Below are 25857 nucleotides of genomic sequence, written 5' to 3'. Positions count from 1 at the left end.
TGCATCCAGCTGCTCCCCAAACCTGTGCACCTGCATCTGGAAGCCCAGATTCCACATCCCAGCCCAGCTGTCCCGCCTGCCAGCCACCTCCTCGGTTCAGACCACCACCTCTCTTTTCTGTACCTTGGCAACATCCTCCTCCCCAATCTCCTGGCTCACACATTTCCTTGCAGCTTCTCCTCCTCGCTGGTCCCCAGATGCAGCTTTCTAATAGGAACTCAGCCACACCACGGCTTAAACGCTGCAATGTTTCTCCTCCCTCGACAGCTAAGTACTGTCTCACAGTGCTCCTGGGAACCCCCAGAGGTTCACAAAGGCACCCAGAGTCCTGATTCTCCAAGAGGCATGGGGGCAGGGAGGACCAGAAGGGGTAGCTAGAGGGGAGTCAGCAGGGGAAGCTAGAGGGGAACCAGAAGACGAGTCTGGGTGGTGTTCACCCCTCAAGGTGTGATTCACCACCAACAGCTGTTTCATATACTGTGCCTGCATGAAAGCTTTATTCGAAGAAATGGTTCTGATGCTTACAAAGTAAGAATCTGACACTTACCATGCTGCATGCAGGCCAAGGCCCAAACTCTGTAGCCCACATGGGCAGCCCTGTGCCGCCAGGGCCCTGTTGCATTTTTCAGCCTCACCACCATCTCCTGCTCCTAGACAGACCCCCGCCCCAGCCACACTGCAACCCAAGCTATTCTGCACACAAGCCACACACATTCACACCACCTTGCCTCTGCCCCACTGCTCCCTCTGCTCAGAGTGCCTTTTCCCAGCTCCCTCAGCTGCATCATCCAAACCTCTGCTGCCTTCTTCAAGGCCAAAGTCACCTTCTTTTTGAAGTCTTCCCTCACCCTCTGGGCAGAATTAATTGCTCCCTGTTCTCGGCCAGCACAGCACTTCGAGGCTGACCTCTATTATAGCACTGCCACGTGAGGTTGGGACAATTTGCTCATCTGTCTCTGTAGCAAGACTGTGAGCTCCTGCAGGGCTGAGACCACAGTTCAGACCCATTTTATTTTCCCACACAAGGCCAGCATGCACAAAGGAGTTCACTGAGATACCTTGAGTTTCTTTTAAGACAGCAAAACGACCACTTTCCAAAAATCCTGAAAGGACGTTCCCACTTTTTCCACCCTGGAATGGCTGCCGTGTCATGAGCCCCAGAAGCTGTCCCAGGACACATGTCTTGAGTACTGAAATGTGCTATAGGCACATAATGCTTGGATCTGTCAGACCCTGGGGGTGAAGTAATAAAGCCTGCCTGGACATAAGAGCACTCTGCGATGAAGCCAGGATCCTCAGGGTGGCTAGTGGGCAAAGGGTGCAAGGTTCAAGCTCTAGGCTCTGTCCTTATGGACTGCATCTCTGAGCGGGTAGGCTGGGTGGGGTGGGTGTGGCCAGGCATCAGGCTTCCTGCAGGGCTGGAGATGCTCAGAGCTGGGGAGGCTCTGTGAGCCCCTGGGCTCACTGTGATTTAGAGCAAGGCTCTAATCAGTGCCTGGTGTATGCAGCTACAGAACCTGGCCCTGGACAGGGGAGGAGGGCTGGACAAAGTGCACAGGCAGGGGGTATCGCTGGAAGTGAGAGGGCATGGGTGGGGGATGGCGGTGGAAGGGCCTGGCAAGAGACCCCCCAGCCTCCACCTGCAGCAGGATGGGCTGGTTTGGTGCTGGCAGCCAGCTAGGCAGCACTATGCTGACTCTCACACTCTCCCTTCAACTCTTGGGGATGGCTGCCTGAATGCACCTGAGTACCTGGAAGTGGATGGGCTCCTCCTACCTGGGCAGTGTCCATCTCATTCAGCATCACCACGGAAGAGCAGTTATAGTCGAACACCAGCCTCCAGAAGTCTGCCACGGTGTTGGGTAGAGGGTGCTGGGTGACCACGAAGGCGGCAGGCTGCTTGTGGCTCTGACAAAGGAATGACATAGGCCTCGTAAAAGACACACCCAGCAGTGATGCTCTGATGGTGATGAGGCTTGGATGGCTGCCAAGGCCCCTGAACCTGCCAAACAGATTGCACAAAACACCTACCTGTTCTTCATCTCTGGATGCCCCAGTGGCAAAGAGAGCCTTCTCATAATGAACTCATTCTCCTCTAAACTAAGACGTTTCATTAGGAAAGTGTCACTCAGCTGGGGATTATCCAAATAAATTATTTATGTTTTGGAGCTCAGCAAATAATCATCATTACAATATGAAATGAAAGATTCTGGATGCAGATTTGCTGCTTTGCTGGCCAAAGCACCTCCTGGGACATTAGAGATATCTGTGTTGCTGTGCCCACAACGCTGGAGAAGGGGTTGGCTCAGCCCAAGGCACAGAGTCTCCTAAAGAGGCTTCTACTTCAGGAAGCTTGCTCTGGCCCCTGGGCCAGAATGAGGCCTGGGCTGGCCTGTCAGGAGACAGGTACTGTGTGCTGTGAGATGATGGGCAGAGGAGGGTGCTTATGTTTTAGTGTCAGACAGACCTGGGGTTTAAATCCAGCTTTCTGACTTGTAGGTAATGTCATTCATCCATCCATCCATCTATCCAACCATCCATTCATCCAAACATCATTTGTAGAGTGCCCCCCCACCCCCCCTTTTTTTTTTTGGTGCTAAGCCCTAGCAAGTTATTGGGTCTTTCCAAGCTTAGGTTCCTCATCTGGAAAAATAGGAATCACAACTCCCATTTTGGGATGGTTGTTGTGCACATGGAAAGAGATTAGTATTTTAAAAAGACCAGCACACAAGAATGGACTGTGAGCCCAGTGGCAGGACAGAACCATCTCTGACTTGGTTCTTCATCCTTGGCACTAGCACTGTGACTGGCACACGAGACCTCTGATACAGGTCCAGCAAACAAATGAATACACCCAGTCCTATGTTATGGATGGGGATACTGAGGCCCACAGGAAAGAGCTTGTGGGAGTCTGGGCTACACCAGAAGTTCTGAGTAGATCCTATTTATTATAGTATATTGTGAGAAGGTGTTTGGAAAGGTTGGAGGGCCTCTCCGTTAGTGGTCCGTGGAACTGGAGATTGTTCCACAGCCTGTGTTCTTAACAAGCCTTCTTGAGACAGGCCCTGTGGCAGACACGGTTGTTTACAGTAGAGTGACACGTCAGCAGGAAGATGGGGGAGGCGAGAGGGGCTTGCCCATGCAAACCAGGGGAAGACCCAGGCGAAAGACCTTGCCAGCCTTATTACCTACAGCACCTGCATGTTCTGTGATCTCTCGATGCCCTGGTGGCAAAAAAAATGCCTTGAGATTGTGGATGTCATATAGGCATTAGTGTCCTGTCTTCCAAGGGCCTTCTTCTGGCTTGCTGAATGGTCAAAGGGGCAGAGCCTGGGAGGGTAGAAGATTTTTTTTTCTCCAAAAGCCAAATTCCAGCTGCAGATAGCAGGTCTTTGAGCCATTTCTAGACATGGAAAAGATTTTGAGACTCTAAAGACAGGATCCAGACCCTGGGCTCCACCTTTTCTGAACTACTCAACCTGGAGACAGTCATACAAATACTCTGAGCCTCAGTATTTTATCCGGAAAGTGAGGACAGTAATGCCCAAATATAGAAAGAGTCAGACTAAGTCCAGGGCCCGACAGGGTGCCCAACACTCGGTGAATGTTCGTTCTCTTTCCTTCTTCCCTGTCTCTGTGATAAATGCTCTATTAGGCCAGCATGCCTGACAAAGCCTTATCTGAAAATATGTTCGAGATCCGCGCTCCTGCCGGGTTTCAGGGATCAGCCAGCAATCCATTTCATGGATAACATCATCCTTTACCAGGGGAAACATTAAAAATTAACCCAGAGGACTTCATATTTTTCTGCTAGGAGCAAAGCTGCTATGGTTACCAGATAATGCACAGACTGAACTGGAATACAGATAAGGATTTTTTTTTTTTTTTTTGTAAGGCAAAGGCCCAGTGATGGCTCACAGGAGAAATGCCCTGTGGACAAAGAGAACACAATCAGCATCAGAGCTTGGCAGAAGGCATTTGGCTCCAGGCAGCATCTAACCTACTAAGTAGAGGCCAGAAGCATGTTTGATCCTTGCATAGATGAGGAAGCTAGGGAGAGGGAATTAGGACAAGTGGGAGAAAAGGCAATGAGGAACTTGGAAGTGTGACTACACCCCCAGGCCCCATCTCTTGACATACACACACACATACATGCGCATACACATAAGCGCTTGTGCTCTCACAGACAACCCGTGCATGCACACATACATATATGTACACATTCATCTTGGAGGACTCTAAGCTAAAGCCAGAGGTTTTCCCTCCACCTCGAGCTATTTGACCTTAAGGCAAGGCTTCCTGCTTCTGGACCCATAGGAGAGTTTCCATGGAGGACCTGGGCACCCCGTGGGCAGAGACGTTAGGGCAGGCCCCGAGAGAGCTGACAGGCATTGAGTCCCATCACCTCCCTGCCTCCTACACTGAGAGCCCTTGGTGAGAGTTTCAGGAGGATCAGAGGTCAAAGATGACCCCAGAGGAGAGCACTGCACATTCTTGCTGGTTCTGGATGAGATGGGAAGTCCATGTGGGCTGGATGGACATGGCCTTGGACATGGTGGGGAGGGGAACCTGGAAAGACTTATCTCCAATCAGGCAATGGTATTCTTGGTCCTGAGCCTAGGGAGGTGAGATGTCTGTCTCTCACTGGGTTGCACAAATGTGGGGAGGCCCACAGGATGAATTCTAGAGTGTGAGTCCTGGGTTCTGGCTCTGCCACTAGCTTTCTGGGTGACCTTGAGCAGTCTCTTTCTCTTTCTGGTCTCAGTTTCCTTTGCTGAGAAGCATAAGGAGCCTGAGACTAGATGATCCATGGCTCCTTCCTGCTGCAAACATCTCTACATGCAGGAGGTGGAGGGATGATCACCAGAAGGAGCTGAAGGACCCAGTGGGGAAGCATACAAGTCAGGAGCAAGGACTCACTGGGGCCAGGACATGACTTCTAATTAGGGTCATGACTCCTAAACCAGGTCAGAGTAGGAGTGCCCTGCTGAGACTTGATGCTGAGCAAGCAGGAGACAATGCCTCTGATGGAACAGTCAGGAACATGGCCTATCCCCTTCTGTGCTCTCTTTGCTGCATCCCATCACTTGTCCAGTAACCACTTACTGAGCAACTACTACCTGCCAGTCTCATTCCTGTCTCTGCATAGGAATTACCTGGGAACCTGCCTGGGAGCTCCGTGAGGGCAGACCCTATGTCTGTACCATCTTGCATTCCCACAGCCCAGGCCAAGGCCTGGCATATGGACTGTTTCCTGAACTGAACGGAAGGCAGCAGGAAGGAGGGACTGGACAGGCCTGTGCCATGTTGTCATGGACACGTACTTTAAGCTTTTGGTCTATTCTTTCCAGCCTTATGGGAGCAAAGAGCTAAGAACACAGCCAGAATATAGGTTGGGGCCAGAGCCTTCGTGGGAGCAAGCCTTGTGGGGCAGGAAGGTCAGAAGCAGGGAGAGTTGGCTGGGGGCGGTGGTGTGGGGTGTCAGTGCCTTGGGTTCCAGCCATCTCCACCTTGAAGAAACTTCCCAGTGAGTGCCAGCCAGGGCCCAGCTTACGTCCATCAGTGCGGCATTGACATAGTTGCTGGGTTCCCCATCCACTGAGATAAGGAAGGGCAGGCAGCGGTCCAGAGGCAGGACATCCATGCTCCGGTTCTTATCGTGATTCCGGGGCAGGAGCCCGATGCTGCAGTCCTCGGGCCGGACGCGGGGCGTCACGATGTTGAGGGTCTGAAGGTGCAAAGATAGATAGGTAGGCACCGCTCAGGTGGTTGCTTCAAACAGAGGAGACAAGTGAGGTTCGAACTCCGCCTACTCCAACCTATCTCCATCCTCCAAGCTTGGCTCTCTAGTCCCTCCCCAGCACTTGTTCCTCTCCCACGTGACAATCTTCCATCTCCTGTTGGCTGCCCCATGCCCTGTGCACTGAGCGCCTCTATTGGGGCTGTGTGACACCCCCGTGATGCCAAGGCTGCAGAGGCAGCACACCCACACACAGCAGACACAGGCTGCCAGCACCTGCCAACTGTTAGAGCTAAGGTGCTCATTTCTGTGAAGGGTGGGACAGCCAGGAGGTTGGAGGGTGGGGCTGCGGTGTCTCTAAGGAGTGCTATGCATCCCTTGAAGTGCCATGGAAGGAGGGAAAGGATTTCCCCAATGCTCCTCTCAGGGAAAGCAGTTCTTGGAATGGAAGGATGTCTGGAGAAGCTGCTCAGGATGGAAGAGACCACCAGCAGGCAGGCTCCATGAGTGGAAAATGTCAGGGCTGTGTTCTGCAGAGTGAGTCTTACAAGTGTGGGGCCAGAGCTGAATTGTTTGGCCAGGAGACCAGGTGCTCTGTGTATGCAGAAGGCGGCTGTGGCCTCCATCCTTCCCCCATTTTGCACTTGGCCTCCTCTCCCAATCAGTAAAGCCTCTGTCTGAGGGAGCATGGGGGCACTGGTCACAAGGGCTGCAAGGTGCAGGTCTGCTATGCCTGAGCTGAGCTGAGTTCTGGGATGGTGCTCCTCAAAACTCAGTGTGTGGACAAATGACCCCGAGATCTTGTTCAACTGCAAGTTCTTATTCAGTAGATGTGGGTGGGACCCATGATGAGCTCCCAGGTGAAGCTGATGGTGCTGGTCTCCAGACCCCGCTCTGGGTACTGAGGATCTATGACAGACACCCTCCAATTGTACAGAAACGGCAAGAAAAGCTGAGCCCTCCAGGGACGGCGGAGTGAGGAACTCACACCTGTATTTATAAACTTGTCTCCACCCACAACTGGGACTCGACTAGAACTCAGTTTAAACACATGATCAGAGTTAAACCCAGGTGTCAGCAGTCCCTGAGTGACTGGTTAAGGGTTGCTCGTGGCTGTGTGTCGTATGTTCTGGAATTCATTCTGCAGCCGTCGAGAGCTACAGACCCTGGAGACCCTCGATTTCTCAGTTCTCACAAAGAACTGGATGTGCGCAGTGCTGCCAAAGGCGGCTGGCTGGGTCATTGAGCCCAGAACTTGCTCATACCTGAAACTCGTCTTTGATTTGGCTGGAGTTGGTCTGGGGGTCCAGCCTGCTGATGTTGTAGTAGAGAGAGCGGAACTCGCACACGGGGATGGCGGTGTTGCCGCAGAGGCACGCTTCCAGGATGGCATCGTGCACAAACACGTACTGCTCCTGCCAGGCCGTGGAGGGGACAGAGAGGGTTCTGGGTGAGAACAGTGGCCTAGGAGTTTGTTGTCCAAATTTAGCCCCCTGGCTGTGAGGGAGGGATGGGATTTAGACTGCAAAATCACTGCTTCCTGTCCCCAAACCCAAAGGGCCAAGTTTCCATGTTTCTTAGTGATTGCCTGAGTGATGGGGTTTTGTCCCTCGTGTAAGACTGAACAGTGTGGTCACTGATGACAGAAACTTCAGGATCTGTTGGGGCTATTGGTACCTGCCTATGTCCCCTCAGCTTTCACCTTGAAGGCAGCCTACTGCAAGCCCCTGAGATTCAGGCCGAGGGATTTCTTCTAGTCCCAGCAGCACCTGGGGCTGGGTGCAGGGCGAGCCAGCGGGCTGAGGAGTCAGTGCTCGGGGAAGGAGCCCGAGAGCAGTGTCAGCTGGACAGCTGGGACAGAAAACCCAAATTCCTTCTCTCTCAGGTGGGACATTTAGAAGGGCACATTCTATACTGCCTCAGAGCTCCCAGCAGGCTTGGGCTCCAGGTGTCCACAGGGTTAAACAGCTTGCAAAACTCCTTAATGGTGTCACGTGGCTTGGCTTCCTTTCCTTCTCTTTGCCTTCTAACCAATGAGTCTTGGGATCACCTCCCATATAGGCCACATGCCCTTAGCTCCTTCTCTCGGGGTCCGCTCCTGACCCCTGTGCCCCCTGCCACCTCTATGCTTTGCACCTGTGGTTGTCTTCCTCTGGAACCCTGTCTCCTCCTCCCCCACTTTGCTATATCCCTCTGCTTCATTCCCTCTGGAAAGTCTTCTTTCTGCAAACTCGCCAAATGGAAGCTGTTGCTGTTGCTCCCAGGCCCTTAACAAATGTTTGTTGAGTGACCGTTCTCTTGCAGAACTTGGCCCATCTCTACATAAAACACTTATCCAGATGCGTCATGATGATTTGAATGTCTGTCTCCCCCACCAGACAGCAGGCGTGTCTAGTGCCAGCCAGCGAGCCTGTGCTCCGCAAGCATGAATCTGGGAACAGATAAAGCAGCCTCTTGGCTTTACTGCAGCCTCACCAAGTCTAGACACTAGCCTGCAGGAGTTAGCTCAGAGCCCCCAGCAGGGTCCTACGTGTATAAGCTTGTAAATGGGGGGATTCTCTGTGGAGCCAGCTGTGACTGGCCTTGCCCAGAGCCAAAACTTTCCTTTGCAGGACTGATGATGGATGTAGCTTCTTATCTGTCCTAGCTGATGGCCTGGGCAGCCACAGCCTTCCCTAGAACCAGATGATACAGGCTTGTTAGAAGAATAACCAGCCATGGTTCTGAGGAGTGGGGTAGGCAGAAAAGGCCGCCTCACAAGAGATTATGGTTCAGGGAAGAGAGCATGGGACTTGGGGTCACATGAACCCGAGTCCCACAGCACTGTCCACATGTGTGCAGACTTGGGGACCTAGCTTCTGTATTTCTTTATCTGTAAAACAGGGATACTAGTAGGAGCTGCCCCATAGGTTTGTTGTGAGGAATATAAATAATATCCTGAATATAAAGAACCTAGCATGATGCCTGGCACATAGTAGGTGCTCAATGATAAAGATGAACACCTCCCGTTTCCCTCAGGTCTTGGGTCCTCTACTTGGACAGAGGGAGGCCTGAAGGTCTGCTTTTCCCTCAGGGCATGGGCTATGTGTTATCTTTCTTGGAATCCCTAGAATCCAGCCCAAGTACTCAATACTTTTATTAATTAAGTCATTCATGCAGAGACTGAAGCAATGCTCAGCACATAGTAGGAATTCAGTAAATGCCAATCCTTCCCCATCTTCTCTTTCCCTCAAGGAAGGAGTGCAATTCAAAGAAGCCTTGAAAGTTGCCATTCACTTCCTACTTGGATGCTCTCAGAGCTGGGGAACTCACCACTGTGTCTTACTGGTGCAAGTGCTTGCACTGTGGGACCCCAGGGTTTGCAGCAGTGTCCTAGCTTCTACCTTCACAGCAGGCCATGCATTCCGTCCTTCCATTTCTTCCACCCCCACGTCTCTTTCTATAGGATGCCTCCGCCCATGGGTGTCTGTTCTACCTTGCTTCTCCTTGGCCAGGGCTGCAGCTGGCTGGCCAGCTCAGTCCCCCAGGACTCACCTCCGTCTGCACCAGGTTGACCCTCTGGGCCCGGAGCTCGCGCACACAGTTGAAGATGTCCACCACCCCTTCGTTCTCAGCCATGTCGAGCATGGTGTCGATGGCGATGAAGCAGCCCGTCCTCCCCGCTCCAGCACTGGGAGAGAGGACGGTGTCTGTGTTAGGGACCTCCAGGCATGACCAGCCCTGGGGGAAGGCCCCTCCCCCCAAGCACTCCCCTTTGTCCCGAGGACCCTGCAGAGAGGCAGTGGGCTGCAGAGGTCAGACACTATCCTCTGAAGCCCAGCGCTGCAGGGAAACTCTGAGCAAGCAAATGAACTTGGAGCCTCAGCATTCTCTTTTGTAAAATGGGAGGGCTATGCTTGCCCTGGGGGCTATTTTATCAGAACCTGCTTATTTTTGTTGTACTCGTTTAGTAAAGACTTATGTAATGCTTACAAAGCGCCAGATGTTGTTTTAAGTGCTTTACAAAACTCCCTCGTGGGGTTGTTGGGAAGTTTCTCACCCCATTTTACAGGTGAGAAAAGTGAGGTGCAGAAAGCGGACCTTGCTCAAGGTCACAGAGCTGACATGCAGTGGAGGTGGGACTCTTCACCCCAGCAATCTAGCCCTTGGGTCTGTGCTCTTAGACATTCCCTCCTAATAACAGTCACAGCATAAGACACATGCTTCGACAACACATACGCAGGCTGTTTCCTCCTCCGGTGGGCGAAGCTAATCTATGTTGTACAAGGCATGGTGCCTGGCACACTGGACATGCCTAATAAACATGTCTTCCCCATCCCCCCTTCTGTCTTTTTCCCTCTGTCAGCAGACAGGTTGATGGAAAGGATGGAAGCGAGGAAGCAGAGGTGAGGGAACAGAAAGGAGATGGGAAGGCAGAGACCAGATCCTCTGAGTGGTCCCAAAGGCAGAAGTGAGTCCCATGTCTCATGTCACAAGCCCCAGGTCTGGCTCCACTTGCACCTGTTTTCCCAGGAACATGAGCCAGGAGCATTCTTAAGCTGCAATAGGTGACACCCCCAAGACCCTGGTCTTGTATACATACTCTGATCCTATTTATTTTTTTAAAGATTTTATTTATTCATGAGAGACAGAGAGAGAGAGAGAGAGAGAGAATGGCAGAGACATAGGCAGAGAGAGAAGCAGGCCCCATGCAGGAACCCAATGTGGGACTTGATCGTGGGACTCCAGGATCATGCCCTGGGCCGAAGGGAGGCGCTCAACCCACTGAGCCACCCAGGCTTCCCCATATACTCTTATTGTGATCCTACTCAATTCTGACCTCTCATAGCTTCCTTTAGGAAAATTGTAGCTCGGGGACAAAATAGTGAAAGAACTCAGCATGACCATGGACCACAGCCTTCCCTGATCATCACGGGGTTCCAGTCATGCACTGAACCAGTGACAAACAGAACACTGGCCTTAAATGCACGTAGTTTAGGAAGTGAAGGCCGGGCTAGTGAGGAGGCCCATGCTGCCTGTGGTTTTACATCTCGCTTCCCCTAGGAGGAGACAAGGGATGGGGCAGGGAGAGAGCAGTACTGGCTGACCATAAATCCAGGGAGGCCAGGTCACCGGGACCTGTCACCCACAATGATCTGGAAAACAAACCCGTGGGAAGCAGTCTTCGTTCTTAGTAAAATTTCATGGTATAAATGGAGTGAAGTTTGATGTGTATTTGTACCTTTCCATCTCCTAATCCCGCCCCCACTCTCCCAGAACGGACTCAGCAAGCTGGGCCCCAGGGAGCACAAACAGCCACTCATCTGTGTCTTCCTGAAGGCTCTCCTTCTACCTGTGTAAGGGGAAACAACCTGCCTGACCTGGTTTTGAATCTTGGATCCACCAGCAGTGAACCACCTGCCTGGTGTCCATAAGCCCCACCCATATAGTGTGCCTCCCTGTAGGGTTCTCTTGAGGACTTGAGCTGTATTTTCTGCCCAAAGAAATGAGCTCAGTTGCTGCCCAAATATGAGCTCAGTTGCTCATGATATTTGGGGTCAGACCCCTGGAACCAAATCCTGGTTCAACCACATACTAGCTGTGTGACTTTGGGTAAATGACTTAATCTTTCTGGGTTTCAATAACCTCAACCACGAAATGAGGCTGATGATCATAAATAGACCCACCATGTCGCACTGATAGCATCACACATGTATGCTGCATGAGATGATGCGGAAAAAACACACTGCATGTAAATGACTCAGCCCTATGCCTGGCTGCATAGATAGCAATTTCTCAATAAATGGTAGCTACTTTTATTGAACAAATATTTATTGAGCACCTGGTATGACTAGATGCTGGGATTGGGAGTGAGTATTTGAAGTTAAGCAGACATGGTTTCTGCTCTAAAGCATTAACAGTCTGGGGAGGGGGCCAGAAACAGGCAGAGAATTGTAGTGTTTTTAAAGCTTATTATATGTCAGGGCTTGCAGGCCTCATATATGTTACCCAGCACATTTCATCTTCAGAACAGCCCCAGGAGCAGGGACTCCTGTGCCAGGGGCATTAGGCGGACTGGCTCCGGAGGTAAGACAGAGCCGCCGTGCAAGGAGAGCCTGATAAATGTGTGCCATTGTCTCTCTTCCTCCCCTATCCCTGCTTTGGCTGCTCTCTGGGACACAGGATTTGGGGGCTAATGTTCTGCTGTCCTTGAACTGTCATGAGCTGTCAAGCAGAGAATATATGCAGGATGCTTTGAGGGCCCAGGGCTGATGGTGACTATCACCTCCTAACCCTCAGTGACCTCATCTGTGAAATGGGATCTCTAATTCCCACCCGATTGTGTGGGATGCTGAGTGACAAGGGGCTGGCCCTGAGATGCCTGCAGTTTGTGGAGTCCTTCTTTGGATTCACCCAAGACCCTGACCCTGGTGGACACTGCCAGGTAGGGAATAAGGTAAGAATGTGCAGGGCCTGAAGAGCTGTTCTGGGCTCAAGGTCACACTGGGAGGAAGGTGTGTGCGGGCCAGCTGGCCTTCAGTTCTGGTCCAATTCTGACTGCCCTTGACACAACACTTTATCTCCATTTAGGGGGACCGGAAGATGTCCCTGTCATTCTCCGTGTGACTTTCTAGGTCAGAGCTGAAAATACCTCTTCGCCACAATAAGGTGAAGCCTGGCGCTGTCCATTTATGCTCTCTGTTAAGGCCCCTGCAGGCCAGCAATTGATTTTTAAAATAACAGAACTGAAGAGAAGCACACTTCCACTGAGGCGCCCTGCTGCCCTGGTAAGCAGCCAAAGGCCAGCATCTGGAGAAAAGCCTGTCAACTCCTGGCTCGGCCCATTTACACATGTGTGATCTGAGCGAAGCATCCACCTTTGCAGCACCTGATGCTCTCATCTGTAAAATGGGAAGGATGATAACGCCCATCCCTCCAGGCTGCATGGGGAGTGTGCAAAGTGCACCCGGAGCAGACGTAGGCAGTGTGAGCCCCTGGCCCTAGGTGGCTTTACTATTTCAGGGCAACAATGATGATACCAACTGGTATTACTACTATTACTTTGTTGTTGTTGTCAAACCTTGGGACCTAGGCTGGGCATGGGACAGAGGCAGTGCAGTCTTGAAGGCAAAGAAGGAAGGCGGCTTGAAAGACAGTGTCTCTGTCCCTGAGAGCAGAGCTGCAGGAGCAGCCTTGTTTGGAGCTGGAGGCCGTCACTTACCTGCAGTGGACCACTATGGGCCCAGCCTCAGGAGGGTTGAGAAACTTGACCTGGCGCACGAAGCCCAGGAGGCCGGTGGCATAGCAGGGGACACCGTGGTCGGGCCAGCTGGTGAAGTGGAAGAGGCGGAGCTCCCGGATCTCGTGGTAGCCTTTCTGAGGAGAGAATGGGCCTCTGTTCCTCCAGCTGCTGCCTCCCCACATGCCTGTCCAGCACCCATGGGGAGCATGCCTGCTGCACAGAGGAACCAGCCTCCCTGCTACCAGGGAGGAAAGGACCCTGCCAGGTGAGCAACGCTTGACACACAGGATGACTTCTGTGATCTGCTGCATCCAGGAGCCATGGAAGTCAACAATGTATTAGTAGTGGCTTTGCTGCAGGACTTCTCAGAGCCTTTAGTGGGTTCAGGAACACTCTGTATCCCCAAGGGGGTGTTGTAACACACTCACAGTGTTTATCCAAGGGACTCTCTTTTGACAAGGGACTTATAATCAGAACAGACTCAGAGAAAGGTTCATCCAAAACATTGAGTTCGAGTCATTTCCAGCGGAACATGAGGCCTTTCAGTGACTGGGGTCCCTCACTGTCTCCAGGGCTTTCAAATTAAAAAAAAATGTCAAACTCCTTGATTCATTAGATTCTTATTTAGAATTTTAAGATAGAAAGCAAATAAAAGCAGAGCTTCTCTGACTTATGGGAGCAGTGGGGCCTGGGGCTCCGGTTGCTTCCCCTTCCCCTCTCACCATTCAGAGACACCCTCCAGGCTAAGAGCATGTCTCTGACCAGTCCCTACAGTGTCAGGTGTCACCTCGGAGCCTGTGTCCTCACCTACTTTCTCCTACCTTGCAATCTCCTGCAGATATGTAGAGAGCACTGAATAGGAAGAGTGTTTGATTATTCTTTCAGCTAAGGAATATTCACCAAGGGTTCTCTATAGTGCCAACACTTGTGTTAGGCACTGTGAAGGCAGAAACAAAAGCCACAGTCCCTGTCCCTGGAACAGCTCATGGTCTAGCTGGAGAGGCACACTCCTAAGTGGATAGTCCCACTGAAGTGCTTAAAGGAGTGTCAGGTAACCCCATCTGGGGAAGGAAAAATCAGAGAAGGCTTCCTGGAGGAGGTGATGTGTGACCTGAGGCTTCAAATACATTAATAGTGAAAATAACAGCTAACATTTACCAAGCACAGACTGCATGCCTGTTACTCTTCTGAACCTTTCAGTGTATTAACTCATTTGATCCTCATCTCAGTCCTTACACTGTTATCTCTGTTGTATGGATGAGGAAATTGAGGGTAAGCCAGGTTAAGGAATGCAGCCAGGTCACACAACTAGTCAGCTGTAATCCAGTCTGGACCCTGGCTGTTGGACCCCACGGTCTGCACTGCTGGTCACTACGAGACACTGATGCCTGACTGTTGCCCAGTGGAAGAGTCGGCGGGACTCCTAGGCAGAGAGGCAGCACAGGCAAGGAGACGGGGACGGCACGTGCATGGACTCTCACACACAGGGAACCCCCAGGACAGAATGGAAGACAAGCAAGGGTAGACAGAGGGACGGGGGTGGGAGGCTGGGCGTGTTGGATCCTGGAAGGCCTTGATTGGGGAGCTATGGGGCGGTTGCCCAGGTGATTGCACAGAGAGGAAGTGCATGGTCAGGATTGCACCGGCTGCTACAGGAGCATGGAGGTGAGTGGGTGTGTTGGGGGGCAGTGCAGAGAGTGCTGCTGCCTCCCCTCCCAGATTCCCTTTCCTGGGCCAGGGTTTCATACCCAGCTCTTCTGAGTCTTGGCTGCAGACACCCATAGCTACCTCTTCCATCAGAGAATTGCCCAGCCGACCAGGAGCCCCTTCCCCTGGGGGTCTAGGGGGACGGGCAGCTGGCATTCAGCGGCTGACAGGACAGCAGAGTGACCAGTGGACTTGGTGAGTCTGCCCAGGACTGAGGGATTTCCTGGAAAGGGGGATTTTTGGTGCCAAAGCCAGGATGGTCCTGGGCACACCAGGACGTTGACCCTAATGGAGGAACAGAAGCCCCTGTGCCTCTGGACAGGATCAACTGTGTGGTGGGGTTCATGCCCCAGAGCTCCTGGGGGATCCAGCTGACTCTGGTCTCGAGCTGAGAGCACGCCCTGGCTTGGCTCCTTCCACTGCCCTGACCCTCCTCCCCTCCACCCCCGCCTTCTCAGAGCTATTCCTCAATGCTTTGGCTAGGGCACTCTGCCCTGCCTCAGGCTCGGCTTCCCAGAAACACAAACTAAAATGGGGCGAGACTAGGGGCAGAGAACCCCACAGGAGGCTGGGGCAGTCCAGGACTGAGCATGCAAAGGCTAGATGGCCACCCTGATGGACGAGCTGAAATAGGAGAAGAGGAAGCAGCTTCAGGAACACTCAGTTTTTCATTCCATTCTCCAGGTCAACTCAGCCCCAGGCAGCCCTGGCTCGAGCCCTCACCACCTCCCCTTGTGGTCACATGTCAGGGGTCCTCTCTCCCCATGGGACTGCGCTCTCTTCAAGGGCAGACACATCTTTCTGAGTCCCCAGCTCAGGAAGTGATTTTAGAGCTAAAGCCCCAGGCAGTGTTTGCTGAGCACCTGCCTACCATCTCCAAGGCTTCCCAGCTCAGGAGTCCCTGCTACTCATCTCACTCCCGACACTAACTGTGGATGTGCCAGATGAGATGGGGGCCCCACTAGGTCCTCTGCCTCAGCCTGTGTTCCTAGGCCTCGGCTGTAGGAGTCCTGGCTGCTGGTGACTTCCCTTTCTCTGGAGAAGGGCCCTCAGCGGGCAGGACCCGACCTGCACTGCAGGGGACCTGTCAGGGGCTGGTCCACAGTCAGTGGGTGGATTAAGCAACTTTGTGGTGCAGGCCATGCCCTGGCAGCCCCCGTGGATCAGGCCTAGGTTAGACTCTGTTGAAGACTCTGTCCTCGCTCAGGCCTCCCCATCCTTCCCTCTCCTGGTTCCCTCTCTCTCTCTTACAAGTTTCTCTTGAGAGTGGTCCCTGGATATACCATATGCACCCAAATCCTTATCTCAGGCTCTGCTTCTAAGGAACCCAACCTAAGGCCATGTTGATGTACCTGTTCCTTCCTCCTTATCACAGGGAAGTGCCCTTCCCTCCTGGCTCTTCACCTGAGTCCACAGATATAGGCTTTTAGGAGCACGGGGCTTGGAGGGGGAGCTTCCAGGAGCAGCATGTCCTCTGTCGGCCATGCGTGCAGGTAGGGTACCATGCATACGCCTGCTTCGGTCCTTACAAGGATTTGTCTGAACCCCAACAGCACAGCTCTCAGAGCAGTGAGCTCCCACTGCTTCTGCATCCTCAGGTCTGTGGCCACTTGGTCCATTAGTGCAGATGCTTCAAAAAATGGCCAGTGTGGACTAGTAGAAGGGGCAGTGAGCTTCAAGTCAGGGGCTGAGGAGGGAACGTGGTTCAGCCAGCTTGCAGTTGGGCAACTGTGGACAACTGACCTGCATGCTCTGTGCCTAATTTTCTTCACCTATAAGATGGGAGTAATAATAGTACCTCCCTCAAAAGGTTGTTGGATTTGAATGAGTTCATGCATGAGAAGCACTTTGAAAAGCACCTGTTTTAGTAATTGCTCAATAAATGTTAGCTATAATGTTATAATAGGAATTAAGTGATAAATCTGACTTGCAATCTCGCTCTTGCACATCTAACTCCTGCCAGCCCAGCCTCCTTTCAATGTCTAGACCAACATTTCTCATCACTGACATTTTGGGCCAGGTAATCCTTTGTTTTGATGGGCTGGGGTATCCTGTGCATTGCAGAGTATTCATCAGCATCACTGGCCTCCATCCACAGATGCCAGCAATACCCCTCCTTCCTCAGGTTTGAAAACCAAAACTGTCCCTAGACATTGCCCAACTTCCTCTAGGGAACAAAATCACCACCAATTGAAAACCATAGGCCTAGAACATGTTGAAATCTTCTTTCCCCTTGACTCTGTGTGCTTCTTTCTTTCTGTCCTGGCATAGTGTTCCTCTCCCCTCAGCCAGCTCCTTCTCATCCTTTATCGTCTGCCTAAGTGCCTCCTCCTCCAGGAAGCCCTCTCTGATTGCCTCGTCTTCCTGTCTCCACTCGTGGCAGCTTTTTTCCATGGCTTTCATCACCATATGGTATCAGTCCATTTATCTGTCTGTTGAATTCTGTTTGTCCCTCTCACTAGAAGGGGGAATCCTCTGGAGCAGGATCTACATCCAACTGGACTGTTGATCCGTCCCTGGTGCCAAGCACAGGGTGGGCACAGAGTAGACCCTCGTTCAGCATATGACCCGAATGAACAAACAAGTCGGCTTGCCCAGTGGACAGGCTGCCCACAGCCACTGGGAAGCTTACCTTCTGGACTGTGAAGGTGCGTATGACATATTCTGCTAGGGGCTCTGTCTCAATCAGGCTGACTTTGATGTCTCCGTAGACCTCTGTGTCATCTGGCCAGTACCGTACACACTTCACCTGCGAGGAAAGACAGGGACAAGGATGGATGAGTGGGTGGCTGAGTGTGAGCAGCCGCCTTGTCTGGCCTTCCTGTTCAGATAAACCCAAGGGCGATTTTGGTGGCATTTCGGTCCAAGGGGCTCTCAGCTGGCCAGGGACTAGCAAACTGCACAGGGGCCACGCTCTCTCCCAAAGGAACTGGAGCCGTGAGGAATAATGGTAGTACCTTCTTTTGCAGAGCTCCTTAAAATTTCCAAGTCCATTATCACACTAGGTGATCGAATCGATCAAGGTGTGAGATAGGCAGGTGGCGTTACCCCACTTACAGATGGAAACAATGCTCGAGTTTGGAGGTCTGGTACCTGGTCCAAGGTCACATGGCCAGTTTCCTACCTCTGGCTGAGCCCTCTTTCTGCTAGATCGGGTGGGGCAGCTGTGCGGCGTCAGCAGTGCAGAGATGAGAATAAAAGGTGGGAAGCAGCGAGGGCGTGGAAGCAGAAGTGGTGGGGAGAGGGCCATTACTATTCAGAGGTGGTAACTAGGGGCTGGAAGGAGAAAGGTTCTCAGTTGGGAGAAGGATGCAAGGAGCGGGACTCAAAGGGAAGACTTTGCACAAGGCTCTCTGCCCGGGCGGTGGGTGCAGATGCTAAGCGACAAGCCAGTCCCACATTGGACTCTACATCACACTCCGCGGGAGGAAAAAGAGATCACTGTTTTCCCCTAAAAAGAACAAAAGCATTACCATTCCGGGGGACGCCGCGCGGCCTAGAGTGGCATTTCCCACAGTGTGTTCCGCTGGGTGCTAATAGGTGTTAGGTAAAAAAAAACAAGAAACAAAAAAAACAAACAAAAAAAGGTTTTGTGGTCAAATGAGTTTGGGAAATGCTGGATTAAACAAAGTTAAACAGGCCGCTCTGCTACAAGACTCCTCAGCTCGTTGAACGTGCTAACGCTAGTGTGTGTTCGACTCTCCGAGAGGGGCAAAGAGGGCACAGCATTTCCCAAACGTATTTAACCATGGAACCCTCTTCTCACTAGGCATCCTGCAGACTAGCATCCCATGGAACCCACTTAGGGAAACGCTGGCATAGCGCAACAGGCTTTGCAGGCAAACGGATGCGTTGCTTGGTTCTAACACTCAGCAGCTGTGTAGTTTCCAGAAAGTGCTGAAATCTGAGGCTCAACTTCCTATTAATAATGATAGCTAACCCTTACTGACAGCTTACTATGTCTCACACTGCTTCCTAAGTGGTCTATGAGTTCCTTACATGTATTATTTTAATCGCTTATCGCTACAACCTTACACAGATGTGATTATTACCCCACTTTACAGATGAGGAATCAGAAGTGTTGAGGGGCTAAGAAGATTGTCCAAGGTCAGGAAGGGATGGAGCCAGGCCACCTGAATAATTACCAGAAACACTGCCTCCCTCGTGTAGTTGTCGGGAATGAAAATGAATATTAAAGTGCATAGTAGGCGTCTGGCATAGTGCTTGGCTCCTAGCGGGATTTCCATCAAGATATTGCTCTCCTGATCCCTCTCCAAATCCAAATTAGATTCATCATCTATCCATCAAGGGAATCTGTCTCCAATATGGGATAGGCTATACTATAGGCTGGAATTTGCCTCTGAATTCTTAAATCCTAGCCTAGCCTGTTTGTCCCCAGCAGCTGCTCTGCAGGCCTAGGTCCTTGGGAAGTAGCTGTGAATGGAGGGGTCATGACACTAGCACAAGAATTAAGAGGCAGAGATTGTGGCCAGGTTCTGGCTGAGAGACTAAAGGACAGTTACTCCAGCCCTTTGGGCTTGTTTCCTCATCTGTAAAACTGGGGAGGGGACGAGGTGAGAGTGGGCTCGAGGATCAAGTCTCTCCTGGTCCTAGAACCCTATGAGGTCACGAGATGTACACATCCCTTTCCTGGCTTATGATTCTCTCTTCCCCATCATCTTGGAGGCCGAGACTCTTTACTTTAATGGACTATCTGGTTCTTTGCCAAAACAAGAACTTACCTGCCCACTCTTCAGTTAGTTCATATGGTAAGTAGAGGAGAGGCCCTCTTCATTCTAGTGTTTGGCACCCTATCTTTCGACCCAGCAGCCCGCCCGCCCACATGCCACAGTTTACCGAGTCAGCAAAAGCAAGCTGGGAATAGCAGTCCCACTTCCAAGCCCTAGGAGTAGCTAAAGATGACATAGGAGAAAGTCGAGATAGAGCAGAGCAGGAGACCAAGGCCTGAGCCCTGAGGAATATTGAGGTTTAGAGGTAAGGGAGCAAAGGGTGGATGCTCTGAGAGGCTGAGTTTGATGGGAAGAAAGAAGTGGCTTTTGGATTTGTCAACATGAAGGATGCTGGTGATGTTGACCATATCACATGGGTGGGATGGAGGGAGTAGTTACGTTGGAGAGGAAAGAAGAGAACGAGAGTGGAGAAACAGAGCCTGTATGTGAGTCTTTAGAGTCTGGCAGAAAGGTAGGGACAAGAGAATCCTTTTTGTTGGCTTGTTTTATATTTTCAGGAGGAAGGTACTCAGGACATTTCTATGTCCCGGGGAATAATCTAGCAACAGGAAAAAGAGTTACTTTTCAAATGAGAAAATTCTTGAGTAGGATCTGTGATTCAAGGCACTGGGATTGCCTTGGAAAGGGCAAGAGTCACTTCCTCTATCGAATGAGGCTGAGCTACGTTAGAAACAGCAGATATTTTACCTTTTGGGTCAACAAAAATGGCTTTTTTTAAATTTTAATTTTTTTTATGGTTTGCCCTGATAACAGAGGGGAAGAATGAGAAGATGATTGCAGATGCAAGTAGGACTGTGGCTTTGGGGTGTGAAGATGAGAGTTCATGTCTATATGGCTTTAATTTCCCCAAAGGGCATGAGATGACGTCATCAACGGAGCGAGGGAGGAGGAAGGGATGACTTGGAGGGAAAGGCCATACTCCTCAAATGGGAAAAGGGCTGAGGATTTCTCCCACGCAGGCTGTTGTGAGGGTGAGCTGCTAGACCCCCGGGGGCACAGGGCACAGAGCAGAGAGGTGCTCTGGAGGGCAGTGCCAGCAACCTCTGTCCGGGTAACTGCGGGAGGGGCTTACCCTGCCCACTTCCACGAGGTTTGTGACCATGACGATGCTGGCTGAGTTCTCCTGCCAGATCATTCTCCAAAAGTCCTTGACAGTCTCTTGCATTGGACCTGCCGACAGAGAAGGTGACAGGGTCAAAGACCACACGTGCAAGGAGGCAGCCAAGAGGCCGCCCCTCCTGGTGGGTCAGTCCATGCTCAGCACAGGTGAGCGAGAGTGAGGCCAGATGATCCTTGCTGGGACACCTGAGTCGCTGAGACTGGGGCCACAGTGTGGAAAAGAAAAGGGGCATTCCAAACTAGCATGGTCTGAGGCATCCACTGCAAACGTCAACAGCTCTTCCTCCTCCCTCTGCCAGCGTCCTGCTCAGGTGCGGTCCCTCAGCCCCTACTTGGCTTCCCACTCATCACCTTGTAGGGACTATATTATGAGTTAATGATATAACTTAAGGGAGTTTTCATACAAATCCAGCTCTGAAACCTCAGTGAGAGACAGGGAGGAAATTGGGGTTGCAGGGGGCGAAGAGGACCTAATGCTGCCAGGAGCCCGATGCTCATACTATAAAGAGTTAGAGGCCCAATTTTGAGCTTGAAAGACACAAGGAGCATTCCTCTGGAGCCCACGTGGGAGGGAGGGAGGGGAAAAGACATGGACGAGGAAAGCGAGATAGGATCTGAGAGTCCAAAGCAATTTCCTTGAAAATTTCTCTTTCAATGTCCTGGGCCTTCATCGCTTTTCCAATTACAACAGTAATACATGTGTTTGATATAAAAATCTATATAGCATTTTTCTGTGTTTATATAGGTACTTACGTATTTGCTATAATAAGTGAATTACTATATGCATTTTTACATGTATCATTATTAAATGCATTTTTGCATGCTCCTAAAAATTCTTAACCAAGCATGATACATGTTCACTGCATGATTTTCTCTAATATAGAAGCATCGCACTTTATTGAAGCAATCTACCAACTGTTAGGCATTTAAGATTTTTCACTTTTTTTCCTATTACAGATAACATGGTGAAGAGTATCTTTATATATGTCACTGTCCACAGATATAATTATCCTCAGGATTTCCTCTCCAAAGGGTTTGGGAGGTAGGATCCTTTTTTAAGCCTCTGATAGTGTACTGCCAAGTTGTTTTCTAGAATGGCTGACTAGTTCTCTCTCCTAGGCACATGCTCATCAAGGAGCTAAGACACCATTGGTTCCAGTTCTGGATGGTGGATACTGTTGGCACCTGCCCGAGGCTGGGGCTTCTGGTCTGCCCTGCCTGTGACCCTTTCCTAGAGCCACCTCCTTTATCTCTGACTCATGTCCCTCCCCCTAGAGCTGAATTTGTCACCTCTTTCCTTCCCACACAAACAAATGGATGCTCCCAGGGATCCCTGGAGGCTCTCCAGCCCTACTCCTGTGTGACTTCTTTGCTGGCAGAAACCCATTTCTCTCTTCCAGTAAAGCATGAGGACCCTTTCAAGGAAAAGGAGCAGACTTACCCTGAGTTGCAATGTAGTGCCGAGGTCGATGGTATCCCTGCATGACAGGAGAGAAGCATGGTGAACAGAGAAGCACGGTGAAGGGCCTCCAGTCAAAGCTTGAAAACACCAGAGTATTAATAGTCATCCCTTCCAAGACAGGCTTTACTCACAGGCTTAAAATGAGAATCGCATCAGGCACTTCCCAGAGAAGTGGCAAAAATTATATAAGATAATGCAGGTAAAGCGCTTATTAAATCACTAAATGTGGGGTTCCTGGGTGGCTCAGTGGTTGAGCGTCTGCCTTTGGCTCTGTTGTGATCCTAGAATCCTGGGATCTAGTCCCACGGGGAGGCTGCTTCTCCCTCTGCCTATGTCTCTACCTCCCTCTCTGTGTCTCTCATAAATAAATAAATAAAATCTTTTTAAAAAAATCACTAAATGTTAGCTATTATAAATAAATATATAAATCACTAAATGTTAGCTGTTAGTTACTTGAGAGGGGCCCATATAAGGCTTGCCTTGGAGGCAAAACTGAGTGGCTCTTACTTATGCCCATGTACCCAGAAAGAGGTAGAGAAGGAACGTGGGCGTTACTGTGGGACACAGACCACCAAAAAGTCTTCCCTAAGTATAATTGTGTGTGGAACACTGTGTGAGTCTCTACAGAGGGCCTGATAGAAGAAAACAACTGCATTGTTGGCCCCTTCCATGAGTAATAATTAGAAAAAAAAATCAGAAAGAATACCACCGTGCTTCTCTGTGCCATAGGGCTGGGCTTGGGACTGGAAGTCCCATTCACCAGGAGGGTCCCGTACAGGTGTGACCTAGGGGCGGGAGAGACTACTTTCTGAGTTGGAGACCAGTTTCTGATATCCCTGTACATTTCGCTGTCCCAGGAGGCCCTGCCGTGCTCTGCTGTGGGGTTGCTCTGTGCTCCATAACCCTAATCACTGGGGAAGAGGTTGAAGACAGACTTCTCTTTTGCCTGGGTACGATGATACAGGGAGGATCCCTTTTCTAGCTCCAGAGAGGAATTATATCGTACTGGGTAGAGTTCAAGTTTTGGACAATGATTTGCATTTAGTACATACCACTGAACATAAATATGTGAATGAATACATGAGCGAATGAACGAATGGATGGATCTATACATTTTCAAACTAGAGATGCCAGTAATGGAGCCTGCTGGTGGAGAGGTTATCGAGAGCCCTGAAATCCACTCTCCTTCATGGTTAACCATTTCAGGAGAGAACGAGCCCTAATGTTAGATGAATACCTAGTTTTGTCTCAAATGCTGGTGATCAGTCTTTCTGTCCCGTCGGGGTAGATGAGCTGCCTCAAGGTCCTCTCACTTGGGAAACGAGCCAGAATTGCCATCTGTATGGTTTATGGTGAAACAGACGTGGCATCCCTGAAGTCCTGGATCCACTTTCTGATTTAAAGACTGGGTTTTGAGTCCCCTGTGTATTTCTCTACCTTGGTCTTCCCCTTGCTCCAGAAATACTTAGTAGGTACCTTTTGATTGCTGGGCATACTCTAGAGATGCTAGAGTTCACTGTCATCACCAACCCAGGGCCGGTGGTGTGGCCAGAACTGGCAGGCTAACCACAGTCACTAGGAGTCATCAGTGCCCCTAAAGTCTTCATTTGAGTGGTCCTAGCTCCTTAGTGAAGTTATCAGCTTCTTGAGGACAAACACTGCCTCCTAAGTTTGAAAAAATGTTTCATAAATAAATAAATAAATAAATTAATTAATTAATTAAAAATAAAAAAATGTTTCCATAGAGGGGCGACTGGGTGGCACAGTCCAGTGAGCATCTGGTTCTTGGTTTTGAGTTAAGTCATGATCTCAGGGTCATGACTAGAGCCCCATGTTGCGTTGGGATCTGCGCTCAGCATGCAGTCTGCTTGAGATTCTCTCTCCCTCTCCCTTTGCTCCTCCTGCTCATGCTCACACTCTCCCTAAAGTAAATAAATATTAATTTTTTTCCCCATAGAGCCTAGCACAGTGTAAGACTCAGAGCAAATGTCCCGTGAATGAGTGGCTCTAGACTCAATTGCTGGGGTCTGAATCCTGGCTCTGACCTTTATGAACTGTGTGGTCTCAAGCAAGTACTTAACCTTCTTATGCCTCAATTGATTTTTTGCCATCAAATGAGGGTACTTATATATATAGTATTGCTGTTTGGATTATACGGCAGTTACTCTGTGCCAGGCACTATTCTAAGACTTAACATGTATGACTTTATATTATTTTATCAGTTATCTGGCAAACATTTATTGGGTGCCTACTGTGACTAAGTGTCCTTGTTGGCCACTTGGGAGATGGCAAGCTCAGAAGCCCTTTCCTCCTCATTGCTCTGCTTCTACCAGAAAACTGAGCCCCTCTTTGAGATAAGAGAAGTAGGAAGGGAGGTAAGAGGGACCAGAAGCTATCTGTTCCTTCAAGTCAAGATGGTTAGGGTTTCCCAGGCTTGAAGGAGGAATTAGGCTCTGGGAGTTTTCTTTGGTAGGTTTGGGAACAAGAAACTAGTCCCCTAGAGTGTAGACGGATGTGGTTTCTCAAGCCCACCTTCTTCCATCACCAGCATCATGATGCCTCATTACAGCCCTGTCCTTCCCGACCCAGGCCACGGAACCTGTCACTTGCTGGCCTCCCTGCCTCCAGTCTGGTCCTGTCATCCATCTGCTTCCAGCCAGAGTGAACTCTCCAGTGCACATCTAGTTACTTCCCCACTGAACAGCCTGTAATGGCTCCCCACTGTCTACACAATAATGTCCAAATGTCTTAGCTCAGGACGAGTCATAGCCTTGCTGCCAGTTGTCCCTCTCCATCTCCTCCCATGGGCCCTATATCCCAGCTTCCCTGCAGTGCACTTCAAACGAGACCTCCCTCCTCCTAAGCAGTCCTGTGGGCTTTTGCACGTGCCCCACGAACACACAACACAAGCTGCACTATGGTTTTTGTACTTTTCTCCCATGGGCCATGGCACATGCCACTTGGAGCTGGGTGCAGTTTTCAGCAAAGGCTGGTAGGTGGCATACACACATAAACAGGTCTTTGAGGATAGGTTGGGGCACTTGTCATGGTATCCCCATTTCCTCCCTCCAGTGGCATTCTCTGTTCCCACTGCTCTGCCCCCTGGCTCACGTGCTGTCTTGCCCTTCTTCAGAAACAGGAGTCACATTTCCATCTAGAGGCCTTCACGCTGGCCATTCTCTGTGCCTGTTGCATCAGTCCCCAGTTAAGTGGCTGCTTTGCTCTCTCCCTCCATCCTGGCTTCTGCTGGGTTGCTAGTCACTTCCACAGAGAGCCACCCCTGACTACCCTGTCCAACACTTTCACAATTCTCTGGGTTAGTTTTCTTCAGGGTTCTTATCCCCAGGGGCATAATGTTCCTTGGTGATGTACCTACTCATGGTTGGTCTCCCCAGTGGAACGAGAGTGCCAACAGGGCAGGGCTGTGTCCAGTTTGCTGGTGGCTGTGTCCCCAGCACAGAGAAGTCTGCCTGGGCCATCAGCCTCAATAAAAACATACCAAAGGCATGCATACATGCGTGTCGTGTGCCTGTCTGCACCCTGCATGTGAGGAAAAAGGCCCTCTCTGGTCCCCAAGACCCCAGCCAGTCCCTAAAGAGAAAAGGTTCCAACCACAGGACACCTCAGCAAGAGAGATTAAAGGAAATGTATTGCTCAACTGGGGCTTTACTGGGGATTTGCCAAGAACGGTACAGAAAACTTCCTAACCTTAAAAGAACTTTGAGTTCATTTAAGTCCCACCTACACAGCACACAGATCGACTGCAAACCAGCACCGGGCCTGCCTCCATCCGTCTGTGAGCAATGGGAAAGAGGCTTGCATCCAAAACGCATTTATCTCACTCTGAACTCATGCA

General features: G+C 50.7%; 1 protein-coding gene across 9 annotated transcripts in view; it reads right to left on the bottom strand.

Moving 5' to 3' along the window:
- The window catches only part of PTPRT (protein tyrosine phosphatase receptor type T), a 1030023-nt gene that overhangs the window by 33368 nt on the left and 970798 nt on the right, over window positions 1-25857 (bottom strand). For 5 of the 9 annotated variants that reach the window (XM_041733397.1, XM_041733398.1, XM_041733400.1 and 2 more), the window contains 9 exons: window positions 21981-22017; window positions 20493-20590; window positions 18143-18202; window positions 17302-17418; window positions 12942-13096; window positions 9275-9410; window positions 7006-7155; window positions 5555-5728; window positions 1777-1908 (listed from right to left, as the gene is read on the bottom strand). In XM_041733397.1, coding sequence (XP_041589331.1) covers window positions 1777-1908; window positions 5555-5728; window positions 7006-7155; window positions 9275-9410; window positions 12942-13096; window positions 17302-17418; window positions 18143-18202; window positions 20493-20590; window positions 21981-22017 — 1059 coding nt within the window. The remainder of the gene's footprint in view (window positions 1-1776; window positions 1909-5554; window positions 5729-7005; window positions 7156-9274; window positions 9411-12941; window positions 13097-17301; window positions 17419-18142; window positions 18203-20492; window positions 20591-21980; window positions 22018-25857) is intronic. The other 4 variants (XM_041733399.1, XM_041733402.1, XM_041733403.1 and 1 more) reach the window with 1 other exon arrangement.

This window comes from Vulpes lagopus, chromosome 18 (assembly GCF_018345385.1).
Source record: "Vulpes lagopus strain Blue_001 chromosome 18, ASM1834538v1, whole genome shotgun sequence".
Classification (NCBI taxonomy): Eukaryota; Metazoa; Chordata; class Mammalia; order Carnivora; family Canidae; genus Vulpes; species Vulpes lagopus.
This window is presented reverse-complemented; position numbering and strand designations above follow the sequence as displayed.